Raw genomic sequence first — 26,037 nt, forward strand, 5'->3', positions numbered from 1 at the left:
CTGACTGCTCGTGACTGTCAGTCCTCTGGCCTCACTTGCTCCCTCCGTGTCCTGAGCTGGGCTCCTAGCCTGTGGCTGAATCAGAAGAAACGTGTAGACTTTACCGTGGGTTGGTTGCAGCAATTTGCAAAGCAGCCCAATCAGCGTCCCCTGGGGCATTGCGAAGTTAAGTCCTGCTGTCTGGGGCTGTTCTTGAAGAGCCTCAGGCTTCGCCCGGGGCCTTGGAGTCAGAGTTAAGGGGCTCAGTTAGGGAGCCTGCCTGGGCTTCAGGCAACAAAGGAACACACCCTTCTGTGCTCTAGAACAATGGGTGAATGTCCTGTGGTTGATCAGCTTGCTTGGCCGAAGGAAAGGAACGCCTACCGTGTAGCTGGCTGGAACTTTAAAGGCTGCCTTTTCTTAGAAAAGCTGGGAGCCTTGGGAGATGGGTCCAGAGGCAGGAGGGAAGAGGGCAATGCCGTGGCGTGAGAAGTGGGCATGGGACAGGGCTTGGCTGACTTTGACAGGCAAAATGAGAGCTAGTTGTGGCAGATCAAAAGCTGGGCCAGTTTTACCATAAGGGAGCAGGGGCGGGTAGGGGAGGAAGGGCCATGGTACCCACTGCAGGCGTGAGCCTGGTAAAATCAGCCACGCGGCAGCCCTGCACAACTGCGGAGCAAGCAGCTGTTTAGCTTTCATGGTCGGTGAGCTCTCCGAGCCACGCTGAAGGCCCCTCAGCTCCGGTCACGTGGCCCGGGGAGCAGGCTTTTCACTATCAGCCCACATGTCCCCTGCTCCCTCATTATCTCACTGATTCACTTGTGGGTTGGTACATTCACCAGACGGTTATCCAAACCTCATATGAGGGCATGAACCCAACGTGCAGGCTCTGTGGAGATCTTCAGTCTCCCTCTCCTCGCACTGAAGTCCTGATACGCACTGTGGCTTCTGTCGGGAATGCCTTTCAAAAGAAGTGACAAGGGGAGCTTGGGAGAAATTGTGGGAGGCAGAGGCATTATCCCACTGGATAACATGTACTTGGCGGGTATGAGCCTTCCTCAAGCCACCTGAACACAGGGAGGACATCATTCCTCCCTCACACCCTCAAGAACCGTCTCCCCACTTGTGGCTTGTAAACCCTCGATCCCCCAGATCAGAGGCATTATTTTTTTTTTTTTTTTTTTTTTTGCGGTACACGGGCCTCTCACTGCTGTGGCCTCTCCCGTTGCGGAGCACAGGCTCCGGACACGCAGGCTCAGAGGCCACGGCTCACGGGCCCAGCCGCTCCGCGGCATGTGGGATCCTCCCGGACCGGGGCACGAACCCGTGTCCCCTGCATCGGCAGGCGGACTCTCAACCACTGAGCCACCAGGGAAGTATAGGCATTCTTGATAAGAATGCATGTTCCCAAGTTCCATTCCAGGCCTTTCAAATTAAAATCTCTGAAGGGGGACTCTGGGAATTTGCATTTATGAGAAGTTCTCCAGATAGTTTTTATGCACTCTAAAGTTTGAGAAACACTGTCTAAAAATTAAATTTGTGCAATAAGCCCTACAGCCAACCAGGAAGAAACAGTGGGTCATTACATGCGAGGAGAAGCGACAGTGCAAGGAGGTGATAGGGACGGTGCGGCAGAGGCTGCTCAGGAGGCCAGGAGGGCACTTAAGAGAAGGCTGCTTCCAGCTTTGGGTCACCCGTCACCTCTGCAGAGAGCTGTCCATTACCCTACCAGGGTGGTGCAGCGGAGTGGATGTATTATGCCACGTTTAAAGAAACGAGCAAAAGACAAGCCAACATCAGGAACCTTTCCTCCACATCCAGTTGTGTGTCCAGTGCTACGGCTCAGGCTCCCTTGCTTATGTGGGTCACTCTATATGCATCTAAATAGACAGTCCCATTACTAGCACACGTCAGTGCTCTGATGCCACGCTGAAACGTGGGGTCTGGGGAGGAAACGTGTCACCTTCATTGTTCTCTGTTTAAGAAGAAACAAAGTATACAGTACAACCGTAGACATTAAAAAGTTTAAGAGGAAAAAGTTCCCTGTGGAAATCCGAGCTAATGTCTAGAATGACTCATTCCCAAAGAGTTCCAGGTAACCAGCTTTGTTATATAACTAAGTTTGGGTTTGGCAGCATCCCAGGAACTGCCACGAGCCTTTGAGAAAGTTTCCACGGAGAGTGTCAGTCTAGACACAGCTGTTTCTCTCGCAGGTGGCTACAGCAGGGACAGTGAAGAAATGGACTAGAGCCAGAGGTGACTTTGAAGTTAATGTGTGAATGTTGGATACTAACTTGAGTTTCATTCTTCACCCAAATGGAAATGGTCCTGCAACACATAGTTAAAGCTCACAAAAGGCCCACAATTAATTGTCATAAATAATTGGATGAAGAGGACTTAACATACATAGCGGATACCCTCTGGATTTCCAGAGTTGCATAAAATAAGGATGCTTCATAATGTCTTTAAATCTGATTCTGCCTGCTGCCATGCTGGCCACCAAAAGAAGTGTCTTTTCCTTCTGGCCAGAACACCTCCTAGAGCTAAATGACCTTTCCTGGCCGGAGGGTAGTTGACGCCTAGATTTTTGTGGTCGTGGGATGCCAGGGTAACCCAGGTCCCTTTGGGGAAAAAACAGAGGCCTGGGGTTACTGCCGTGGGGACTTGCTGTTCTGCTCTCTTCTCCACAGCTCTCCTGTGGACTGGATGGGATTGGTTACTCACAGGCCCTGCTCCAAGGCCTTTGTAAACAATGATTTTTAGATCTTGCTAAAATATTTCCTTAATGTCAAAAGCAAGATTTGGCTTAGGGCTATAGGTAATCTGATTTCCAATTTTAGTTCATTAAACTCTAAGAATTAACCCTAGGGAGACTGTGAAGAGGTTAAGTTTGTATTTCCTCAGACACAGGTGTGCAGCATCATTAAACAGATTTGTCTTTTGTCTTTTTTGAGACAGTGTAATGCCTTAGGAAAGTCTGTGCATCATGTAATATATTTCCATTTCTTGTGTCCAACCTACAGTCAGCCTGTTGTTTTGTTCCACAGGTGTATTACAACACGGATGATGAACGAGAAGGGTAAGACACTCGGTCTTTTCACTCAAGCACCCAAAGTCAGTTCATGTCAGTAGAAATGGGTTTCCAAGCACAGGGTAATGGGGCAGGGAGTGAGAATGTCTGCTCAGCCTCCAGACTCAGAGCTAGGAGAGGCTTGACTCTGGGGATTGTCTGGAAGGAGGCTGGGGGATGCCATTCTCCTTCCAGGCAGATGGAGCACAGTGTACTGCATCCTTGACAGGTGGTCAGCCAGCTTCTACTTGAATGTTCCCAGTGATGGGAATGTTCTGATACTCATGACACTGTTGGCCAGTTCCAGCTCCAGGAAGTTTGTCTGTTGAACTGATGTCTGTCTTCTTTTGACCCGTTGGCTCTATTTCTGCTCTCTGGATAAGTCTCAACCTTTCCTCCTCATTCAAACATAGTTTTACCTCTCAACATCTTAATTCCCCCTCCAGGGGGTACCGCCAGATTTGTTAACAGTCTCCTTAAAGCTGGCTCTCAGAAATACACATGTTCTTGAACCACATGAGTTGGAGATTATATTGGGATAATTTCTTCTTATGACCCGGATACTGTTTTTCTCTTAAAGCAATCTAGATCTACGTTCATTTTTCATCTACATAACATTACTTATATACAACTAAAGTCTTGGTTTGCATTAATTACGTGTGTATAACTAAACTCTCTAGATCACTGGTTTTTCAAACTATAGTCAAACCAGGGCTTCCCTATTCTTCCCTATGCAATTAACATATTTACTTGTAAAACATTTCAAAGTGAAGTAAGTGGAGCAGATATTCGTGAGCTCATTTCCTAGAGCAGAGCTCAGGGAACTATAGCCTGAGGGCCAAGTCAAGGCCCAATACTTTTTGTACTGTCTGCAAACATTTTTAAATGGTTGAAAAAGTCCCAAAGAAGAATAATATCGCATGACACTTGAAAATTATGAGATTCAAGTGCCCATAAATGAAGCTTAATTGGAATACGGCCGCATCAATGCCTTCGTGTCTTGTCTCTGGCTGCCTTGGTGCTACCACAGCAGAGCTGAGTACAGAGACGCTGCTGTAGTTGCAGCAGAGACCGTCCGTCTAGCCTGGAAAGACTAAATATTTACTTTACAGAAAAAGTGTGCCACCCTCTAAAGGACAGAGAATCTCAAAAGAGCCTAATAATTCCCTAATTGGTTAGGAACAGAGCCTTGTCCAGGATTTGACCTCTAAATTCTGAGTTCCAAATTTTCTAAATACATAATTAGATTGTTCTTTTTGTCTTGGTACAGAGGCAATATATTCCAGTGGTGGGAATGAACAGAAACGCTTAGCACGAGCAATTGTAATCTGTTGTTCACACAGTTTACAAAGGACAGGGTGGTGTCATGGAAAGAACGTTGACTCTGAGCTGAGGAAGCCCGCGTTCTACTCCTGGGCTGCCGCTCACCAGTGTGAAGCCTGGGGCCACCTCCCTGACCTCTGGGCTTCGGTGTCCTCCATCGTAAAATGAGGATTTTGTATAAGACGATCTGTAAGATCTCTTGTGAGAAAATTGAGTGTTATGAATAAGAAGTGCCTGGGACCTAAATGCTCTTGCATGTGCAGGCTGCGCTTGTGAATCTCCCTCAGCCTAACTGTCCTTCCCTGCAAGTCGGCAACATTTAGGTGGCTAATTGACCTACTTTTACCTCTTTTGGCCTGGCCTCTCTGTAACAATTCCCCTCTTTTATTGCAGAACCTTGAGGCCTGAGGCCCAAGGCTCTTACTCTTAACCATCTTCTAATTAGAGTTCGATTGAGCAATATGGGCGGCCTTGGAGCCCAGTGTTAACACATAGTAGGACTTGGCTATGGTTGCATGTAAAAGTGGTAATCAACAGTCACTGGATACCTTGGCTAGGCACTGTCCTAAGTGCTTTCTATGGATTATTTTATTGGATTCTTCCAAAATTCCCCTAGGGAAGATGCTATACTTACTTCCACTTTATAATGAGGAAACTGAAACTTCAAAAGATCAGGAAACTTCTAAGCCGCACAGCTGGTGAGTGACAGAGGCAGGATTTGAACCTGGGTCTAGCTGCACTCCCATCGCCTGCCTTTAGCCATCACGCCCCATCACCTAACCCTCGTAATTCTTGATCTGTGGCTGCCAAGGAAGCATCCAGAGACAGGCCCTCATCGTGATGGCTCTCTGGCCTTGACAAAGGCACACCGTTTGGATTTTCGGACCCAGGTGTGAAAGCCTAGAAGAGTGTACCTGGCGGAGGGGGTCAGTCCACCGAGCCCTGGGGAGAACCACCTTCATGGGCATTCGCTTAGCCTTCATCAGATCAGGACTATCTGGCCAGTTCTTCTCTCTCCCTGCCAGGCATAAATCAGTTAGTATTAAAGCATCTAACTGAGTGCTGGAGAGCGTCATTCAGGCAGCCACCAGCTGGAGGACACAGCCTGCCCAGGTGCACCAGGGCCCTCTCCCGACTACTCCAAAGCTGGAGTGGTGGCCAGACACGGACTTGTTCATGAGGAGGAGAGCTTTTTGGCCTGAAGTGCCGGCAAACCTGAGTGCAATTAAAGAGAGAAACTAGAGAAAATTCGGATGAGGTGGGATGGGGAGCCATCATCAGCTAAGTACCTAAACTAAACAAAAAGAGGAACACCTATTGGCTCCTGCCTCCCTGTCCAGTGATAAGTATTCGGGGTGACTTCTGGTGCTGAATTTGGGGATCACAGACCCCATGCAGGCTTGTTTCCTAGGCAGGGGCTACAGCAGATACAGAGGCTTTTGGACACCATCTCTGAGCAGCAGGTCTCTCGCTGCATATCAGAATCAAGCTGGGGAGTTAAAAAAATACTCACATACAGGGACCGTCTCCGGGGATTTTGACTTAATTGGCAGATGGGTGCAGCTCAGGCATGGAGACCTTTTTAAAGTCTCCAGGTGATTCTAATGCACGCAATGTTTGAGAACCACTGCTCTAGAGCCAGTCAGCCATGATTTGAGTCTTGCATTGATCTTACAAGCTGTGTAACTTAAGATAACAACCTTTTGGGGCCTCAGTTCCCTCATCTAAAAATAGCAAATATTAATACCTACCTGCTAGAATTATTAGAAGCATTAATACGTAAAGTGCCCTGACACATGGAAGATGCTTTCAAAAAAACAGAGCTATTATTGTTGCCAAGGTTCCTTTTCAGGCCCTAAATAAATGATACTTCATTGAGAAATGGAAGAGAGGAAGATGAAGAAAAATGGAAAGAAAAACCAGACAAAAAGAATTTTCTGTAGAGCTGAGCCCTTAACCGGGGATTCATGAATGGCTCTCATGGGGAAGAGGGAAGGGCCTTACGCTCCCTGAAACAGTATTTAAATTGATATGCAAATATCATGCATGATGAGAAATTCTATTTCCATTATTTCTGGGGATCTGGTATCCATCTCCATCTGACCTCTAGTTCCTGGAAAACCATTCTTGCCTTAATCCTCTGTCCACACTGGTCCCCACAGAGGTGTCCCCCGTTCCAGTCTATTGTGAGGTCCCCTCAAGTCTAGCAGCTCTGTGGCTTCTGCACTGCATTTGGGGCACAGGGATTCTTGGCAAATTTGGGCATCCTCATGTCTGTTTTTAATCAAACCTTTCATTTCAAGATAATTATTGATTCACATGCACTTGTAAGAAGCCCACCCCCTTTTCTTTCTTTTTTTTTTTTTTTTTTGGCCACACTGCTCAGCATGTGGGATCTTAGTTCCCTGACCAGGGATTGAACCCAGGCCCACGGCAGTGAAAGCACCGTTTTAACCACTGGACCACTGGGGAATTTCCAGGCCCACCCCCTTTTCAATTGATGTATTTTTATTTTTACTGTTAGATATTGCAGTTAAAAAATCCACCCAATAATACTCAAATCTGCATCAGATATACAAGGAAGATTTTTAGAAAATATTTAAGGAAATGAAAATCATGTTTACCATCCCTCAGACTGGCAGATTTTTATCAGTTTCTTACATTAGTACCAGTTATTCTTGCTTGTATACTAGTTAGCCATTTTGCAAATTAGAAGATTTGAACTGAAGACTCTTAGAACTAAGCTTTGCCTTCTTTTATAAATTTAACCAACATTTGCCCTCTCTGTTGCTCTTCATTCCTTCCTTTATTTCTCTGTTTCTCTTTGGGATCCTTTTCCTATTTTTTTTTTTTTTAAATTGAAGTATAGTTGATTTACAATGTTGTGTTAATTCCTAGTGTATAGCAAAGTGATTGTTATACATGGGATCCTTTTCCTATTGCCAGAAGAATTCTGTTTAATAATTCTTCTGTTGTGGAACTTTTGGCAAAGAATTCTCTCATATTTGTTTATTTGTTGTAAATGCTTTTATTTTGTAATCGCTTTTCTAGGGTATTTCTGTTAGGTATCAAATTCCAAGTTGGCAGTTACTTTCTTTCAGTTTTGGTTTCCATCATTTTTTGTTGAGAAGTCAGCTGTCTTATTGTTGCTATTTAAAATGTAATCTTTTCTTTCTTCCCTTCCTTCCTTCCATCCTTCCTTCCTTCCTCCCTTTCTTTTTTCTTTCATTTGGGAAAGACTGCTTTAAAATTTTTCTCTTCCTCTCAGGTTTTCAAATTTTTTATGATGTTTCTACGTGTGGGTTTTCTTTGTACTTTCTTTTTCCCCCTGCTTGGTATTTTATACCACTCATTGAATCTGTGGGTTGATGTCTTTCATCAGTTTTGGGACATTCTTGGCTGTTATCTCTTCAAATAGTGCTCTTCCCTGTTCTCTCCCCACTCCTTTGAGACTCTAAATGTGTATTAGAGTTTTTTATTCTGTCCCTATGTTTTTTATGTTCTTTTCTAAACTGTCCGTCTTCTTTACTCCATGCTCCAGCCTGGATATTTTCTATTGACCTAACTCTCAAATCCTCTCTTCTGCTAGGTTCAATATACTAAACCCATCTATTGAGTTATTAATTTCAATTATTGCACTTTTTAGTTCTAGGACTTCCACTTAATTGGTTTATTTTAATGAACTTCAGTTCTAAATGTCTTGTCGTTTATTTTCATGAACATAATAATAACTGTGCTATAAGTATGTTATCTGGGTCTGTTTCTATTGTATGTTTTTCCCTTGGTCCTGTTTAATATTTGATAATCATTGAATGATGAACAATATACATAAAAATTACGGAGGATCTGGATGACCATATTTTTCCTTATGAAGGTTTTCCCTATCCTCTGGTATGTAGCCTTAGTTAACAGATCACCATAACTGAGTCAGGGACAGAACTGACCCAAAGCTGGGTTGCAGTTTATTTTAACCTCAGATGACCTCTCATTCATCCTATCGCATAGATTGTACCTTTGAGGGACTTTCTATGGGTCTTTTTCCTTCATGGAGCTTGAAGTTCAATTTTTGTCTCCTTAGCATGGGGAGACTACCCAAGTCTCCTCTATGAGTTTCAAGGGCTTTCTGCTTAACTTCTTACTCTCTTATCCTGTGCAGCTTAAAAACTTGGCAAGTAACTGGGAAGGAATACTGCAGTGTCTGGCTTACTTCTCTGCGCTTCTCTACTCTCTGGAAGTTTTCCTATTAGTCCTGAATAGCTTTGCAGCCCTAAACACCAATTTCTGTTTCTCTAACACCGTAAGATTGCCAAAAGCTGTGCAGACTTCTCTGCCATTAAGTATGTGCCTCTGCTGAGATCACCATCCTCTACTCCCAGCTGAGAAATGGCAAATGCTTCGAGAGGAAGGTGGCCCATTGACTATCAGCTCACCTCTCGCATTTTTCTCCTCTGAGATCTCAGCTCTCAGGTTCTGGCTGACTCAACAGTAGTGTCCAATACCTTCAATAAGATTAAATATATACATATATATATATATATATATATATATATATATATATATATATATATATTTACAGTTACTTACATTGTTCTTGGCTGGAACATTGCTTGGTTTGCCACAAGATACAACATCTTAGCCAGAAACAGAAATATCTGTATTTCCTCTTAAAATGATCCTTCTGGGGCCTACTGACCTAGTTATTTACTACTTTCAATTGTAAGCTCTTAACTACCATAATTATAAACATATGTGGGGTTTGCTTGTTGATTTTGGTTTGTGTTTACTGAGTGTATCAGATGAACTTTTATCAAGACCCTGAACTAGCATTGATTAAAGTCATTTGGGGATGATAGGTTCTTCCCCAGAGTGATTTATTGTTGAAAATAAACTAATTGAGATTCTACTCCATAATGTGAAAGACTTTGTGAGGACTTGAACATAAGAGCACCTCCTCTTTTCTGAGGCTAACAACGGGTAAGGATGTTAATTTATTTAGGGCAGACGTGGTCATCAGCCTACACAGGCCATAAGCAGAGTTGTGAACTAGATAAACTATTGTCTCCATGGTGCCTGCACCTCCTTTCCATGCTTTATTTTGGTACCTCCTCACCTAGGTACTGATGCCTAGTGTGGTTCAGCCTGATAGGTAGGGCTCAACATTGCCAAGTATGTCCAGAGGCAGGCTTCAGATCCAAACACCTTCCCAGTTTTTCTTCTGATGAAACTTAGCCATCCTTTGTTTACACCTCAGGGACTTGCTTTCCCTGACATTGACCCCACAAAGCAATGATTTCATATGTTGCTGGACCTGGAGTCCCTCTACATGTTAACATGTTGTGCCCACGGGATGGAGATTGATGTCAAAGAAAGCACCTTCTCCTTGTTCTTGTCCTTTTGTGCTACAAGCCAGTGTAATTGAACAGGACAATAGGAGACCTGAAATCCTTACTCTTTCTATCAATTGGGCAGTCATTTCTGCCCTTCTTTTCTCACCTTGCTTTAAGAAGAAATGAAACCATTGAGTTCAGACCACACAAGCTTATTGACTCCTACTGGGTTTATAGATTTGAAAGTGTGAAAAAACATTTCTGAACTCCCAGGAGAAATGTGGTTTATCCAAGATGTTATTTTAATGGCAAAGTTTGTCATGCTCAGAATGGGGTGCTGTCAAAAGTCAACAGACCTGGAAAAATGTAAATAAGTCTTTCTTGAGAGAAAGAAAATCCCTAGTTTAGGAACCCTAACACAGCATGAAAGAGTGTCTGGTGATGTTTCAGGCTATTTACCCATTATTAACCTACTGGTCATTGACAGCAATGTCAATAGATTTTTAATCTTCTGCTCCCAGGGTCATGGTCAGTCCAGCTCCAAGACATGACAGAATAATATGACCCGCTTTTATGGTTTTAAAGAAAAGTGAGGGAAAGATAGAGGGAACAGTGCTCTAAAAACCTATTACCACCTTCAGCTGGGACTTGAGTTTGAGTTTTTCTTCTGGCTATTTCCATAGTTTGACTTACTATGGAATAAAATAGAATGCTGACTCTGAATATCATTTCTCATACCCTCACTCATCATCATCTCAGATTTATCGAGTACTTTATCATGAGGTTGTTCCTCAGCTGGGTTCTCTCAACAGCCTGTTTCACTTTTTTAGCTGCGTTGCCCTGCATAAGACACATAACGCCCTGAGCCTTAGTTTGGTCATCACCGAAATAGGGATAAGATTGGTCCTTGTGCTGCTGGCTCACAGAGTGTTCATGAGGCTTAATTGACCAAGGAGATGTAAAGTGCTTTGATGAAAAGCCTGGTCTTATTAAGGGCTCATAAACATAATTTTGGACCACCTAGAGTAGAAGGTGGTAATTTAAAGCCTTGTTGGTGTAATACTTTAAACTATTAGAATTAATAGAAGTACTTTCTGGACTGTCCACAGTTTTATACCATGTGTTCTTTCTACCACTGGACCCCACCATTAGCTCCAGTTGAGAATTGATAAAAAGAACTTCTTAATGACAATGATGCCAAGAGGGACTTGGCTTTGGAGCAGGTTTTTTTGTTTGTTTGTTTGCGGTACACTGGCCTCTCACTGTTGTGGTCTCTCCCGTCGCGGAGCACAGGCTCCGGACGCGCAGGCTCAGCGGCCATGGCTCACGGGCCCAGCCGCTCCGCGGCATGTGGGATCTTCCCAGACCGGGGCACGAACCCGTGCCCCCTGCATCGGCAGGCGGACTCTCAACCACTGCGCCACCAGGGAAGCCCCGGAGCAGGGTTTTGTATTATCTTGGAAGCTTGGGATTGATATAATGTCAGTCTCTGATGCAGGAAGCTTTTCCAACTTTAGCCCTTAAACTGGGCCAAAGTGGTAGTTTGGACTGTTTGCTATCTGATAGTGAATGGAAACTTTGAGCTCTTTCAAACTGTCTGCCTTATGTACTCTTCCCCGTATGTCTCTTCCTCAGATCTCTCCAACTTTAATTATCATGATCACCATGAACATCATCATCTCTAACTAACACTTCTATAGTACTTACAATGTATCAGGCAACTTTGTGAGTTTGAATTTACATTATGTTGAATTCATTTAATCCTCTCAACAGCCTCCTTTTAAAGAGGCTGTTGGCTCAGGGCAGTTGAAGAATTTGTCCATGTTTCCGTAGCTAGCAGATTGCAGAGCAGGGGTTTATTTTTTAAATTTTTAATTGAAATATAGTTGGCTTACTGTGTTGTGTTAGTTTCAGGTGTACAGCAAAGTGATTCAGTTATACATATAATTCAGATTCTTTTACGTTATAGGTTATGGGTTATTACAATAAGATATTGAGTACAGTTCTTTGTGCTATACAGTAGGTTCTTTTTGGTTATCTATATTATATAGAGTAGTGCATATATTTTAATCCCAAGCTCCTAATTTATCCCTCCCGCCCTTTCCCCTTTGGTAACCATAAGTTTGTTTTCTGTGTCTGTGAGTCTGCAAAGCAGGGGTTTAAACCAAGGTAGTCTGGACCCAGATCTCAGGTTTTAACAATTCTGCTGAACTGCCTATCTGGCATTGCTTCATGTGCCTGGTTCCAGGAATCCCCAGAGAGATTAAAGTCTTCTAAAAACCTACACCTGCTCTCTTGAGGGCTTAAAGGACCGTAAGAGTCCATGCAGGGGCATTTTCTCAGTGTTTTAGTCAGTTTGGGCTGCTATAACAAAATACCATAAACTGGGTGGCTTAAATAACAGAAATGTATTTTTCAAAGTTCTGGAGGCTGGAAGTCTGAGATCAGGGTGCCAGTATGGTCGGTGTCTGGTGAGGACCCTTTTCTGGCCTGCAGATCACCATCCTCTTGCTGTGTCCTCACATGGCAGAAAGAGAGAGGGTGTCCCTTTCTTATAAAGACACTCCCATCATGGAGGCTCCACCCTCAGGGCCTAATTACCACTCAATGCCCGGACCTCTGAATACCATCCTCCTGGGGGTTAGGGTTTCAGCATATGAGTTTGAGGGGACACTCAGCGGCAATGACTTCTCCTCAGTGACAATATGTTCTTCTAATTTCCTTCCTCTGGAACAGCCCTCCCTTCCCTAGAGTGCCCAGAAAGACAGAGACTTTGGGAGGAAATGCAGAGCCACCAGAACTGGCCAGTTGGGGGCCCGTGGGCCCTCAGGAAGGGGGACCTAAACCCTCTCCCATGAGGAAGGAAGGGCCGGGTCTAGGGAACCTCAGCCACTGCAGTCTCCTCTGTTCCAAGCTGATGGAGTTGTGGAACAGCAGGAACCGAGGGCAGCCTCATAACTTAGAACCAGCGAGGCAGGCCTGTGCCATTTCCAGAGGTCACGCTGTGCCCTCGGGGCTGGCGAGAAAGTGCAGGACACCCAGGCCCTAGCTAGGTGGGACGGGCTGTGTAACTTGCAGACCACACAAACACAGGGCTCAGGCCCGCATCCCCAGCCCTGGTCTTCTGAGCAGGAAGGGGGGTTAGGTGCAGAACGGAATGGGTAAAACCCAGAGGTCTCACCTCGGTGGATCCATGTTCAGCAGCAAGGAGGATGTCTCAGGGCCATGCATGAAAGATATTGGCATGTGTGTTCTGCCCCATATGCAGACTTGGGACCTGTGAGGGGGACGCAGGAGGTTGGTGTGTGGATCCAGTTGTGATAAGGGATGGCGTAAACAAAGGGAAAAGATAGGGACTGACACATCCATACACCTTTGTGTTGGCACCCCGGGTGCCTTCCTTAATTAACACTTTCTCCTCACCTTTTCTAGCAGCAGTGTCCTTGTGAAACGGATGTTCAGGCCCATGGAAGAGGAGTTTGGTCCAGCACCTTCTAAGCAGATGAAGGAAGAAGGGATGAAGCGAGGTACCGTTCCCGTTGAGGCCCTTCCCCGGTGTTGCTCCAATTAGGAATGCTGGTGGGGACATGTCACTGAGAAGAGCCCCCAGCCCGGCCCATGTCCCTGTGGTTCCGCGCTAGCCTGGGGATGCTTTTATTGACCCAGGAATTCCACGGTCTTCTCCTTTGCTTTAAACCTTATCTTTTTAAACACCCTAAGCAAACATTTATTCTTCCTGGGCACTGATTCTTTCCTTTACCTTTAGGGAAATGTAGTGAATGTACTGACTCATCCAGCAGTGAGATATAAGGTTAAAGAGAAACTCGTGCTGTGTTTGACAATACCCTCTCATAAGCATCAGCAGCTGGGAAACCTTCAACAGACGCAAACGATTAATCACAGTACAAGTCAGGGAACCTGTTTTCTGTGACATCACAACTTACTCATTTTCTCTCAGTCAGGGATCTTATCCCGCTTCACCGAGAGAATAAGAAACGAAGCACAGGCCTGTCAGTGTCTTGCTCAGCAGCTCGATGCTGTGCTGACTCACTGTCCCTCCTGGGAGTAAGGGGAAAGGGGAGGTGGTGGCTTTTCTCCCCACATCCTGCTGTAGCCAACACCAAGAGCTTCCAGAGACCTTCTGCTTACAGCACTGGACTTTTAATGAGTCAGGTTACCGTACGTCCACCATCTGCACAGGCTTGAGGTTTTTGTTACTGAGAATTTTTTTTTTTTCCTATTTGTTGAAATGGAATTTGCATAATGGTCGAGAGCATCCCCTGTGTAGCCTCCCTCAGCCACATCGAGTCACGTGACCTTGGGAAGGTCCTCTGCACCTTGGAGTCCTCACTTGTAAAATGGGGTGACAAGAGTACCTACGTCACAGAGGGAGGCTTGATGAGTTAATGTATGTAAAACACCAAACTCAAGTGCCCAGTACATAGTAAGCACTCCATCTTCACTAATATAATTATTAGTTTTATTTTTAGGCCTGGATCTAGTTAAGGAATATTATCATAATTGTGAATGAGTAATGAGCATTTCAGAATTCAGAGTGTAAACACCTGAGTAGTGTTAATTACAGTAGTAATATTTAAACCTATAAAGGGTTTTCCGACTTCACAGGCTCACCGTCAAATATTCGAGTGCATTTTGAGCTCCATTCCTGCATGCCTTTTATATCTCATCCTTTAGAATGAGGGCAATGTTATATGGAAATCAAGGATCACACGGGCCAAAGTAATAGTAGCTTACATCCATATTTAGTACATGCTGGCTGGTCCAAAGCTTGTGTTTTTCAGATATTTTGAGGTTGCGAAGTCTGCACAAAAATTGCCATCAGGAATTGCTGTGACAAAATGCAAAGTTACGGCCTTTGAAACATCTCAGTCATAGGGACACATGAGGGCACTGCAGCCTTCCAGCAATAGAGAACTCCTTCTCCCAGGAGTGGCTTTTCTTTGGAAAAGGACAGTGGAGTTACTGAGCCCCTCGCCTGGAGCTCCTACGCTGAGCTGGGCTTTGAGAGGCACAAGGAGTCAGGGTCAGTGACAGTGCCCGTTGTTTATTAAAAGTTCTCCAGGACAGAGAATGACTGTAATTATCACCAATGCCGTTATTTGTTTTGCCTTTGTAGCCACTTCTCAGGGTGGCTCTCTCAAAGTCATGGGAGTCGGTTGCCTTTGTCTGTACAAGCTCTGGGATGCCTGATAATGGTTACTGCTATGTTAGCGGAGTGATTGCTATCCACAGATACACAGTTAATGAGAGCTGCCTCTCTGGGCAGGCCCTGGGGGTGAGCTGTAAGCCCAGCATGCAGGTGTGGCTATCAACAAGCCCAGCAGGAGATGGTGGCACTGCAGCCCATCAACCTGCTGCCATGCCCCCTTTAACCCATTCCAGGGGCTCCTACAGCAGAAGTAGCAGCCACACTATTTTAAAGACAATGATTTTTCCAAGAAGAGGTCTGTAAATCCAATGGAAGCGGCCCTCATTTAAATATTGGGCTGGCCCAAAAGTTCGTTCGGGTGGTTCGAACTTTTTGGCTAACCCAATAGAACATGGTTTGGGGTTTCCTTAGGGTCAGCCTGCTGGAAATTACATTTTTCTGTTGGGGGTTACAGGAAGAAGTTACAGAATGTTCATCTGTAACAGCCACTGGTGGGAAGCAGTCTTCTGGGGCAGCTGCGTGGGCTCCACAGTCACGGCTTCCCATCCCTTCTCTTTCAGTGCTTTTGTACGTGAGGAAGGAGACAGACGATGTGTTTGACGCCTTGATGTTGAAATCCCCCACCGTGAGGGGCCTGATGGAAGCGGTAAGCAATGAACCCCCTTCAGCCTCCGAGAAACCGGCATGTAGTCTCCTGAGCTGAAATCCATTTCTTAAAATGCAGCCTTCGAGATGGCCCTGGAATGAGCTTTCTCAAGGAAAAAGAAAAAGCAGAGATTTATGGGGACACTGATTTCCACCCTGTCTGGCTTATTATTAGCATCTTAAGGAGAAGGAAACTTTGTAAAACTGCCAATTCCCTGTCAGTTTAAGGCTAATCAGAGTCAGATGCCACAGAGAAAGTTTAAACTGTGAGTTTCCATTTGTCTCTTTGCATGAAACCAAATTAGATACGTTTAACTTCCAAGTCTATACAGAACAAAGACGATTAGGAAGTGTCTTGCCAGCTGCGATAGTGTAATCCAAAATAAAATATGACCTCTTTTGGTTAAGAAAAAAATATAAATTGCAGAGTTATAAAATGATTTAAGTAAGATTCTGAAATCTCTCCCTCCCTTTTCATCCCGTTTAGTCTAGCGTTACCCAACCTGGGCTCAGGAGGTTATTTTATGTTTTATCCATGTATTATCCATCTGAATATGACTCTACATTGAAAATGATATCTGACTCCCCTGTACAGCTATGTTGTAGAAGATCCAGGGTTTTTGTGGTGATGAAGACAGCAGGACTGGCAAGGGACAGTCTAGAATTTTTGTTGGTCTGGAAAACTGCTGCATTGAAACAGCGTATTGGGCTATAGAGTAATATGTGAAAATGTGTAGGACAGTGACTATAAGTGGAATCATACACTGCGTTGTCTTTTGTGGATGATTTCTTTCACTTTGCCTAATGTTTTTGAGGTTCATCTATGTTGCAGTATAAATCAGTACTTCATTCTTTTCTATGGCTGAATAATATTTCATTGTATGGATATACCACATTTCGTTTTTCCATTCACCCGTTGATGGACATTTGGATTTCCGCCCCCCCCCCACCCACCCTTTGGCTATTGTGAATAGTGCTGCAAAGAACATCCAGGTACGGGTGTTTGTTTGAATACTCGTTTTCAATTCTTTGGGGTGTATACTGAGGAGTGGAATTGCTAGCCAGACACGTAAGGTCACATTGTATAACCATACAATTTATAGGAAATATCAAGAACAGGCAAATCCGTTGAGACAGAAAGCAGATTAGTTGTTGCCAGGAGTTGGGGGAAAAGCGAATGAGGAAAGTCTACTTAGTGAGCTTCCTTTTGGGGTGATGAATTGTCCTGGAACCACACAGAACATCGTGAATGTACTAAATGCTACCGAATTGTACACTTTAAATGGTTTAAGTGGGGAATTCATATGATATGTAAAAAAATTATTTGTTCACCTGAAATTTTTTTTAAAAAGCACAAGAATGTTACCAATGTGGTTGGCATTGTTAGGCAATTCAGAGCAGGGCACGGAGGACCACCCTCTAAGAAACACTTGGCTGGAGGGTTTGGTCATCTCTTCTGTTCTCAGGATCTGTCATTGGCATGGAGTTTGTTGTTACTGAATCTGCCCCCAACCCCATAAAGGGAAAACAAAAACAGAAATGAACACGACAAAAGGTATCATCTATCTCTCTTCAAATTAACTAGGATTTTTTAAAGTGACCCTAAAATGACTGGAAGATTGATTTATGAGCTACAGAAGCCCTTTGAACAAATTTCATACCTTTAATCTGGCCTTTAAGATCATATTACTGAAACTGACTTACCTAGGATGGTGGTGAAGCTGAAATTACTTTAGCAGCTGTTTTGAATGCATATTCCCAGTCCTCAACCCCAGATTCCCGTTCTGCTGAAGTGGAGGTGGGGGAGGGCAGTGGAGCAGCAGGAATCTGCATTTTTTGGGGTTTTTTTTTTTTGCGGTACGCGGGCCTCTCACTGTTGTGGCCTCTCCCGTTGCGGAGCACAGGCTCCGGACGCGCAGGCTCAGCGGCCATGGCTCACGGGCCCAGCTGCTCTGCGGCATGTGGGATCCTCCCGGACTGGGGCACGAACCCGTGTCCCCTGCATCGGCAGGCGGACTCTCAACCACTGCGCCCCCAGGGCAGCCCAGGAATCTGTATTTTTAACAGTTCTTCAGGGTATTCTGAGATCAGCCAGGTGTGAGAACAACTGACCTAGACCAATTCTGAACTGATTCATTACGCCTTTTTCCTTGGTGTCTTCCTTTCCTGTTTGTGACATCTGGCTAGTTCTACAAGTGTTCTGTAGCTGTGGTCTCGCTGGATCACAGTGGGGTTAAATGTCACCTTCACTTCCACCCAAACAATCCCTGAGTTAACTCTGCTTTTTTGTTTCTCTCTTCCCCAGTAGAATGTAAAGTTCATGAGAACAGGGGCTTTGTCTCTTGCTGTCTTCTGTGTATCCCCAGGTGTTTGAGCATATATATTTGTTGACTGAATTGAGCATCCACTGTGTATGTACCACCATGCCAAGTGCTATGGGTGGCATGTATTTCACATGCATTGCTTCACTTGAGCTTCACTATATCCCTGTGAACTTGGCAGGTCAGATGTCATCACCGTCATTTACAGATGTGGGGTTTCCTGAGCTCCACAGAGTGGCAGAGCCAGCTTAAGCCCTTGAGCAACTTAAGTCCACTTAGGGAGACGTCCACACATGAAAAGTTAGTACAAGAAGAATAACCATTCCAAGTCACAGCTCACAACAACTAAAGGAAAGAAGCTTAGGCAATAGTAAGCCATCAGGCAAGAAGTAGTGTGTATGATGGTTGATCCCACACAGTCAGGGTTCAAATCCTAGCTCTGACACTTCAGAGTAGTGTGACCCTAGGCAAGTTACTCAACCTCTCTGTACCCCAGGTTCATCGTTTCAGAAATGAGAGTAATAATAATATGGGATATTATTATGAAGATAGATACTGATAAAATCAGATGTAGGGTTGTTTTCGAGGATTAAATGAGTTCCTATACAAGGTGTTTAAAGTAGCACATAGAAACACTGTATATAGGGAGTTCCCTGGTGGCACAGTGGTTGAGAATTCGCCTGCCAATGCAGGGGACACAGGTTAAATCCCTAGTCTGGGAAGATCCCACATGCCACGGAGCAACTAAGCCCGTGCGCCACAACTACTGAGCCTGTGCTCTAGAGTCTGCAAGCCACAACTGCTGAGCCTACGCGCCACAACTACTGAAGCCCACGTGCTCTAGGGCCCATGTGCCACAACTACTGAGCCCGTGTGTTGCAACTACTGAAGCCCGCATGCCTAGAGCCCGTGCTCCCCAACAAGAGAGGCCACCGCAATGAGAAGCCTGCACACCGCAACAAAGAGTAGCCCCCGCTCGCCACAACTAGAGAAAGCCCGCGTGCAGCAACGAAGACCCAATGCAGCCATAAAAATAAATAAAATTTTAAATACAAAAACACTGTATAAATGAATATATATATATATATATATATATATATATATATATATATATATATGTATGTAGTAGACGGCTGTAAGTGCTATGGGGTGGAGAGGCAGATTGAGATTCCCTCAAGCCAAAGGGGCTAGAGAAGGGTGTTCTCCCTTGGTGAAGCTGGCTGGGTGCACAGGGAAAAAAGGTGGCTCGTGGCCCCGGTAGCACCCCCTTCTATGCAGCTGAGTCATTCATGCATGGAGATGCAGGCCTGTCCTCCCCAATTCTATTGACAGGTCAGATGTAGCCACCTAGGAAGTATTTATAAGCAAGAGCTACCCCTTTTTCAAAAGTGCACCTTGGAGCCCACATTGAACAGTTTATAACTCCACATCAAAGTCATCGGCCTCCAGAGCTGGCAGCTGTGTTGGATGCCTCTAGAGCAGGCAGACAGAGTCCTACATTGGTGAAAACCAATGGAAATCTCTAGTTCTGCCTGTCACATATCTGAGGTTTCTGGGCAAAGAGAACTCTCCACAAAGTAAAAGTCTAAAAGTTCCAGATCATCAGCTAGCCAGTAACACACTGATGAGATATGTCCAAGACCTAGGATCCTCTTGGGCATCAAGGAAGTCTTAGGGGGTCCTTAAAAATATTGATCATGAGCTTTTAAAAATGATGGACATATACGAGCAGTCCAGACTACTTGAAAAACACAAAGAAAAAACCAAGCAGTCCTAATGCCCCCGCTCTGAGAACTATCACGAAGCGTGTGCTTGCCACGCACACGGAAGGGGAGTGTTGTGGTGACACCATCCAGCTCCTGGGCAGAAGGATTCCTTCCGTAATCTCCCGACAGATGGCCAGCTTCCTCCACATGCTATCCTGCACGGTCTCACTTCTTTCCAGGCTTCTGGATTTGGCAAAGCCCACTTCCTTGCCTGGCGTGGAGGCAGAGGACGCCGTGTCAGGGTGGCATTTTATCCAGCTGCCTCTGCCTTTGCCTTTGCCAACTGCACAGAGGGCAGGGCTTTGTCCTCCTGGAGACCGTTGCCCTCGGCAGCCTGATGCCCGTGTCAACTCTGCCAGTTGCTTCTTGGTACTGGATGGGGTCCATGAGCCCTGCTTCAGACAGGCCCATCATATGCCCCTTTTCTCTATGAGCTTAGAATCTGAAACCAGACTGCCAGACTGTTACCTTTTAAATCCTGTCTCTGCCACTTCCTAGCTGAGGGACCCTGATTACTTACTGGGTGTTAAGCCTGAGTTTCCTTGCCCGAGAAACAGGTCTCCTAAAAACACCTATTCTGTTGCAACGATGTGAGAATTGAGTGAGTTAATAGATGCAGAACTCCCTGTGCTGACATGCTAAGCACTTAGTAAGCACTCAGTGAATGCTGGCTGCTGCCATAACTTCCGGCAGATATGCAGGTTTATGCAAATTTCCTGACTGTTATCAACTTATCTGTGAGCTGAGGTATATGCGTTCATGCTTTGGGAAAAACTGGGAGTCAAACCCCTGAAAAGAGAAGAACCAAGAATCAGATTCACCTCTCTTTCAGAAAAGGGGGACTAAGAGATATGAACTTGCTGATGTTGAGTCGAAAAAGGAACACACTTTATTTTTCCATTTCATTTTAAAAAGAAGTTCCAAATGACACCAACCAAAGTTCAAAACCCAACGCTTGCAGGCCAAGCAACTCACAACGATAAATGTTTTGGCTTTTATTTATTTTACTTTGTAGTTTCCTCTTTCTCTTTAGTTTTGCAGTTGGATTAAGTCACTTTTTCATCTTTTCTTTACTTTCCCTAAATTGTTTCAGTCTCTTCTCCTTATTGCTCTGTGATTCCATTATGTTCTTTTTACTTCAAGAATCCTTATTTAACACTTATTTCACATTCCCAGTCCATTTAACTATATATAGGTAGTTATACATACCTAGAACTCTATATATCTATATACGGACCATATATATCTATATGTATATACATTATATATGGATATAACTATAAATCTGTAGTTATATAGAGAGTATGTATAGTCTGTCTGTGTGTGTGTGTATACGTATATATATATTTATGGTACAACACTGATTGCTTGTTTTCTTCCCCCTTTGCTTTGCTGAAGTCTTTGTTTTGATGCATATTCAGTTTAGCTAGAGTTCTTTTGTGAGTATTTTCCTCAGATGGAATATCTGGGTGAAATGCGTTTCTTACATGCCATTCTTTAACCTGAGAAGTGAGGGAGAGCTTGTTGGTGTACAGAATTCTTGGGGTAAAGTCCCTTTTTTCAGTAGTCTGTAGGGGTTATTCCGGTTTGGTTTCTAGTGCTACAGATGAGAAGACTGAAGCCAGGTTCATTCTTTTTCTTTTCTTTTTTTGGTAACTTGTACTTTCTGTCCGGGAGGTTCCAGGATGTTGTATTTTCATTACCCTTGGAGATCTGGCACTTTTCAGAGTGGCCAGATGCATGGGTCTTTTCTCATTGCTCCTTCCTGGGATTCAGGATACCCCTCCTATCTAAAAACATGGGTCTTTCCTGTTATTTGTCTAATTGTTTCCTCTTCTCCATTTGCTCCTTTTTCTCTGTCTGGGACTTTGGATATAGTCACATCAGGTATGGCTGTCTCTATTCGTCAAACCTCTCTTTTTTTTCCCTTCATGATTTCCATTTATGCTATGTGTCTTTGCTCTGCACTTGAAATGATTTTTCTAGTCGATCTTTCCTAACGCCGATTGGTTTGCTGGATCGACCACCTGGCCCTCAATTCATTTATTGACCTTTACAGATTTTTTAGTTCAATAATCATATGTTTAGATCAGAATTTTATACTTGTGTGCTGTACAGCAGTCTTCATAAGTGCTCTTTTATGTTCTGTTCACACAGATGCCGTCCACATTAAGTTCTGTCCATTTTCTTTGCTGCCCACAGGCCATGTTATTTTATGTGCTGGGCTCATTTGGGCTCCAGTATGGCCATGAGGCAGTTCCATCAGTGACGGAGCAGTGATGTGCGACAGGCAGGCCACCTGTTTCCCAGTCTACCTTTGCTGTCTCATTCCTCGGCCCACCTGTTCTGCTCCTTTGGAGCTTGGGGGAGGGGGTGGGAGTTCTTCCTGTGCAGTGTAAGGGATGGATGGGTGGGAATCCGATTCTCTGGAGAATAAGCTCTTCCCAGGAGCCAAACCTATCCCACCTTTGTCCCAGGGCTCTTTGGCTTCTTTTCCTAGGCCCTGCTAGACTGCCCAGTAATCCAAGTCCCAAACCTCACCTGCCCTAGCTGTTTGTGAGCCCTGCCAGCCACTGGGCTCACAAGAGGTGGGTGGATTGGATTTGGGAGAGAAAAAGCATTTTGGGTAGGTGTCTCCAGAATCCATCTCTAAACTATTATTATATTACTTTATAGTTTTATATTTATAAAACTGGATCATGGTCACTGTAAAAATAAATAGTACAGAATTGTACAATGTGAAAAGAAAAAGAATCTCCTTGTTTCTGTCCATTCTTCCAGGGTAGCCACTGTTAATAGATTGGTGGGTCTTTCAGATATTTTCTATTTACTTACATATATTTTTTAAAAAAAATACAAGTGGGATTACACTATATACAGTGTTTTGCAATTTGTGTTTTTTCACTTAGTATGTTAAGGACATTTTTCTCATATAGGCGTCCTGCATTTCTTTTAATGATTGCATGACGTCGTGGTTTTCAACTGTGCAAATATCAAAATGTGCTTAATGAATGTTTGTTATACACAGTTATCTGTGTTATGAACAGTGATGCTTTGAAGAGCTTTGCATACATCTGAGTGTATTTCTGTACACCAAATTACTAGATGTGGACTATTTGGGTCAAAAGATATATGCCGGGACTTCCCTGGTGGCGCAGTGGTTGGGAATCTGCCTGCCAGTGCGGGGGGCACGGGTTCGGGCCCTGGTCCAGGAAGATCCCACATGCCACAGAGCGGCTGAGCCTGTGAGCCACAACTACTGAGCCTGTGCTCTAGAGCCCGTGAGCCACAACTACTGAGCCTGAGAGCCACAACTACTGAAGCCGGCGCACCTGGAGCCCGTGCTCTGCGGCGGGAGAGGCTACCGCAATGAGAAGCCTGCTCGCCGCAACCAGAGAAGGCCCACGCGCAGCAACGAAGACCCGACTCAACCAAAAAAATAAGTAAAATAAATAAATTTATAAAAAAAAAAAAAAAAAAAAAAAAAAAAAGATATATGCCTTTTAAATTTCAATAGCTTCTGCCAGATTTCCCTCCAGAAAGGTTGAGCTTGTTGCTCTCCTGTCTGTGGGCTATGAGAGTTGCTGTTTCTTATCCTTTGGCTGGCACTGTATTATCAATTCTTCAGTTTTTGTTAGTCTCATAGATTAAAGGTAGTATCCTGCTGTTGTTTTAATTTGAATTTTTAATTAATAGTGAGGTGGTGCATTTTCTTATTTGCTTATTGTCCTATTGTATTTTTTCTGTGAATTACTTCTTTATGTTGTTGCCTTCCTTTCCCCATTGAATTGTTAGTCTTTTTCTTTTAATTGAAGCACGGTTGATTTACAGTATTACGTTAGTTTCAGGTGTACAGCAAAGTGATTCAGTTATACGTATATATTTTTTCAGATTATCTTCCATTATAGGTTATTGTAAGGTATTGAATATAGTTCCCTGTGCGATACAGTAGGTCCTATTGATTATCTGTTTTATATACAGTAGTGTGTATCTGTTAATCCCAGACTCCTAATTTATCCCTCCCTCCCCCCTTTCCCCTTTGGTAACCTAAGTTTGTTTTCTGTGTCTGTTTGAGTCTGTTTCTGTTTTGTAAATACATTCATTTGTATTAAAGAATATGGACCAATTCACGAACTTGCACGTTATCCATGTGCAGGGTCCATGCTCATCTTCTCTATATCGTTCCAATTTTAGTACATGTGCTGCCAAAGGGAGCATGTTAGTCCTTTTTTTTTAATTTGGAGGTGTTCTTTCTAACTTAAGAAAGTTTAGTTCCATGTCTGTCATTTGTGCTGCAAAAATGTTTCCCAGTGTATTGTTTGTCCTCAGCTTTTTGGGTGGTTTTGCCTATACTGGTATTTTTCATTTTATGCTGCTTTATCTACATTTTGGCCTTTTTTCTTCAGGTTTCATAGCTTGCTTGGCATCTTCCTTACTTAAAGATGATATCTGTACAAAGAATTGATTCATGGTTTCTTCTTGCATGGTTTCATCTTTTCCCTGTAAATCTTTGGTGATATTTATTTTGATGGAAGTCGTGGAGAAGGGATCTGACTTAACTTGTTGATTTTTTTCTATATGGCTACCTATTTAATCCAAAATCATGATTAGAGTCCATCTTTTTCTGACTGACCTGAAATGACACCTTCATCATAGATTAAATTCTCCTGTGGGTGAATTTTTTGTTGACTGATTTATGGTTTGTCCAAAGAAATAAGTCTTTTTGAGTCTGACTCATGAGTGAAGACCACTGGCACCCAGAAACATTTCCAGGACAGTGAAGTTGGAATTTTCTCTCGTCTCCGCTTGGCTCCCCCCTTCCACACTCACCTGCCTTTTTGTTATTGGTTGCAGATATCTGAGAAATACGGGCTGCCCGTGGAAAAGATAACAAAGCTTTACAAGAAAAGCAAAAAAGGGTAAGAAAGAAACGGAACTTAAATTGATTTCCCAATCAGATATGTCTATACAGTGCCTTTAAAAAAAAAACAAGATGGTGCCTGTCTTTCGTTAGTTCTGTTGTCTGCCTTTTATAAAAATTTGTCATCCTTCCAAAGGCGTGCTGAGCAGCTTACGTGTGCCACGCATTTTGAAGACCTTTAATGAGAGAGAGCGGGGGGTGAGAGTGCATTGTCATGACGTCAGCTGAGATGCCCCCCTCCAATGACAGGATTAGTGGGTAGAATAGAGGGGTCTGGAAGTGGTGAGAGTGGCCCTGGGGACAGTGGCAAGGTCGCCCTTCTGCAGAGAGCAGAGTTTATAGGGAATCGCGTGCTGCCCTTGGGGCTGGTTTCAGGGCAGCACGGTAGAAATACAAAGGATTCAGGGCATAGAGGATTCTTCCGAGGTCATTACTAACATAATGATCGAAATGATTACTGGACCTGCTTGTTCTCACTGTTAAGAACAACAGCTCTCATTTATCTGGTGCTCACTAGGTCCTGGGTCCCCTGCTAAGTGCTTTATGTGTATTGTTCTATTATCCCTCACCACTCAGTGAGGTAGATTCTTATCCATAATTTATTGCTGATGGAGGCTAAGCAACTTGCCCAAAGTCTCATGTTCAGTAGGTGAGGCGCAGATTTAACCCAGGTCCGTGGCTCCAAAGCCCTAGTGTTTAGCTCGCCCATCTGCTGTCTCCAGCCCTCCCAGGGCCTCCTGTGTATGAGGCTCCAAGTTCAGTTGCCACGGAGCTGGATTTAGTGCCAGGAGAGGGTCTCCATTAGAGTCAGCTTCTGGAGCTATCTTCTTACAAAAAGCAGAAAATAGGTCTTTAAACTCCTCTCTGGGCCTCTTTCGTAAAGGAAGTTGATTATCTGGGATACTCAGGCGTTTTGAGTGATGCGGTCTCTCGGTTAATTTGGAGCCAAGCAGGAAACCCTTTCCACTTGAGCCCTGGTTGAAAAGCTCACTAAAATGCACGTTACAGTTCTTTCCAAAGTCAGTGCAAGAGGCCGAGGGTATTCCTTCGCCGGTGAGATTTGAGCGGTGTCTCACGGTCTCACGTTGAGCAGAAACCCTCAGTGTCGATGCACATGCTGATGGTAACATTTCACTTCCACTGAGCCCCGTCTCAGGCCCTGGGCTAAATACTTTAATCCTGACAACAACTGTCTAAAGCAGCGTTGTTATTCTTATTTTTGCGGAAAGGCTAAACAACTTGCCTGATGACACATAGCTGTAAAATGAGAGTCAGTTCTCAAAACAAGATCTGTCTGACTTCAGAGAAGGGGATTGGTTAAAGGGCTTCTAAATCACAGACAGGCCCTGGAAGTTGTTGGTTTTCTTAAAACCAAGCCCAACACAGATGGTTAACCAAGGAGTAGGTCACATGTGGTCAAAGTATGAACTTCAGAGTGAGGCAAAGCCAGTTTCAAAACCTAGCTCAGCAGTGAAGCAGCTGAGTGAACCTGGGGACTCGATCTCACCTTGCTGA

General features: G+C 44.2%; 1 protein-coding gene and 1 non-coding gene across 3 annotated transcripts in view; one reads left to right on the forward strand and one right to left on the reverse strand.

Annotated features, from left to right (window-relative positions):
* The window catches only part of GRHL2 (grainyhead like transcription factor 2), a 163,721-nt gene that overhangs the window by 134,062 nt on the left and 3,622 nt on the right, over window positions 1–26,037 (forward strand). Inside the window, exons 12-15 of one of the 2 annotated variants that reach the window (XM_032610589.1) lie at window positions 3,027–3,058; window positions 13,132–13,226; window positions 15,430–15,515; window positions 24,456–24,520. In XM_032610589.1, the coding sequence (XP_032466480.1) occupies window positions 3,027–3,058; window positions 13,132–13,226; window positions 15,430–15,515; window positions 24,456–24,520 (278 nt within the window). The remainder of the gene's footprint in view (window positions 1–3,026; window positions 3,059–13,131; window positions 13,227–15,429; window positions 15,516–24,455; window positions 24,521–26,037) is intronic. The other variant, XM_032610590.1, reaches the window with a different exon arrangement.
* Window positions 23,713–23,819, reverse strand: LOC116742810. The gene has a single exon (XR_004346590.1). It is a non-coding gene; the product is annotated as a U6 spliceosomal RNA (small nuclear RNA).

The sequence above is a fragment of the Phocoena sinus genome, chromosome 17 (genome assembly GCF_008692025.1).
Source record: "Phocoena sinus isolate mPhoSin1 chromosome 17, mPhoSin1.pri, whole genome shotgun sequence".
In the NCBI taxonomy this organism is placed as follows: Eukaryota; Metazoa; Chordata; class Mammalia; order Artiodactyla; family Phocoenidae; genus Phocoena; species Phocoena sinus.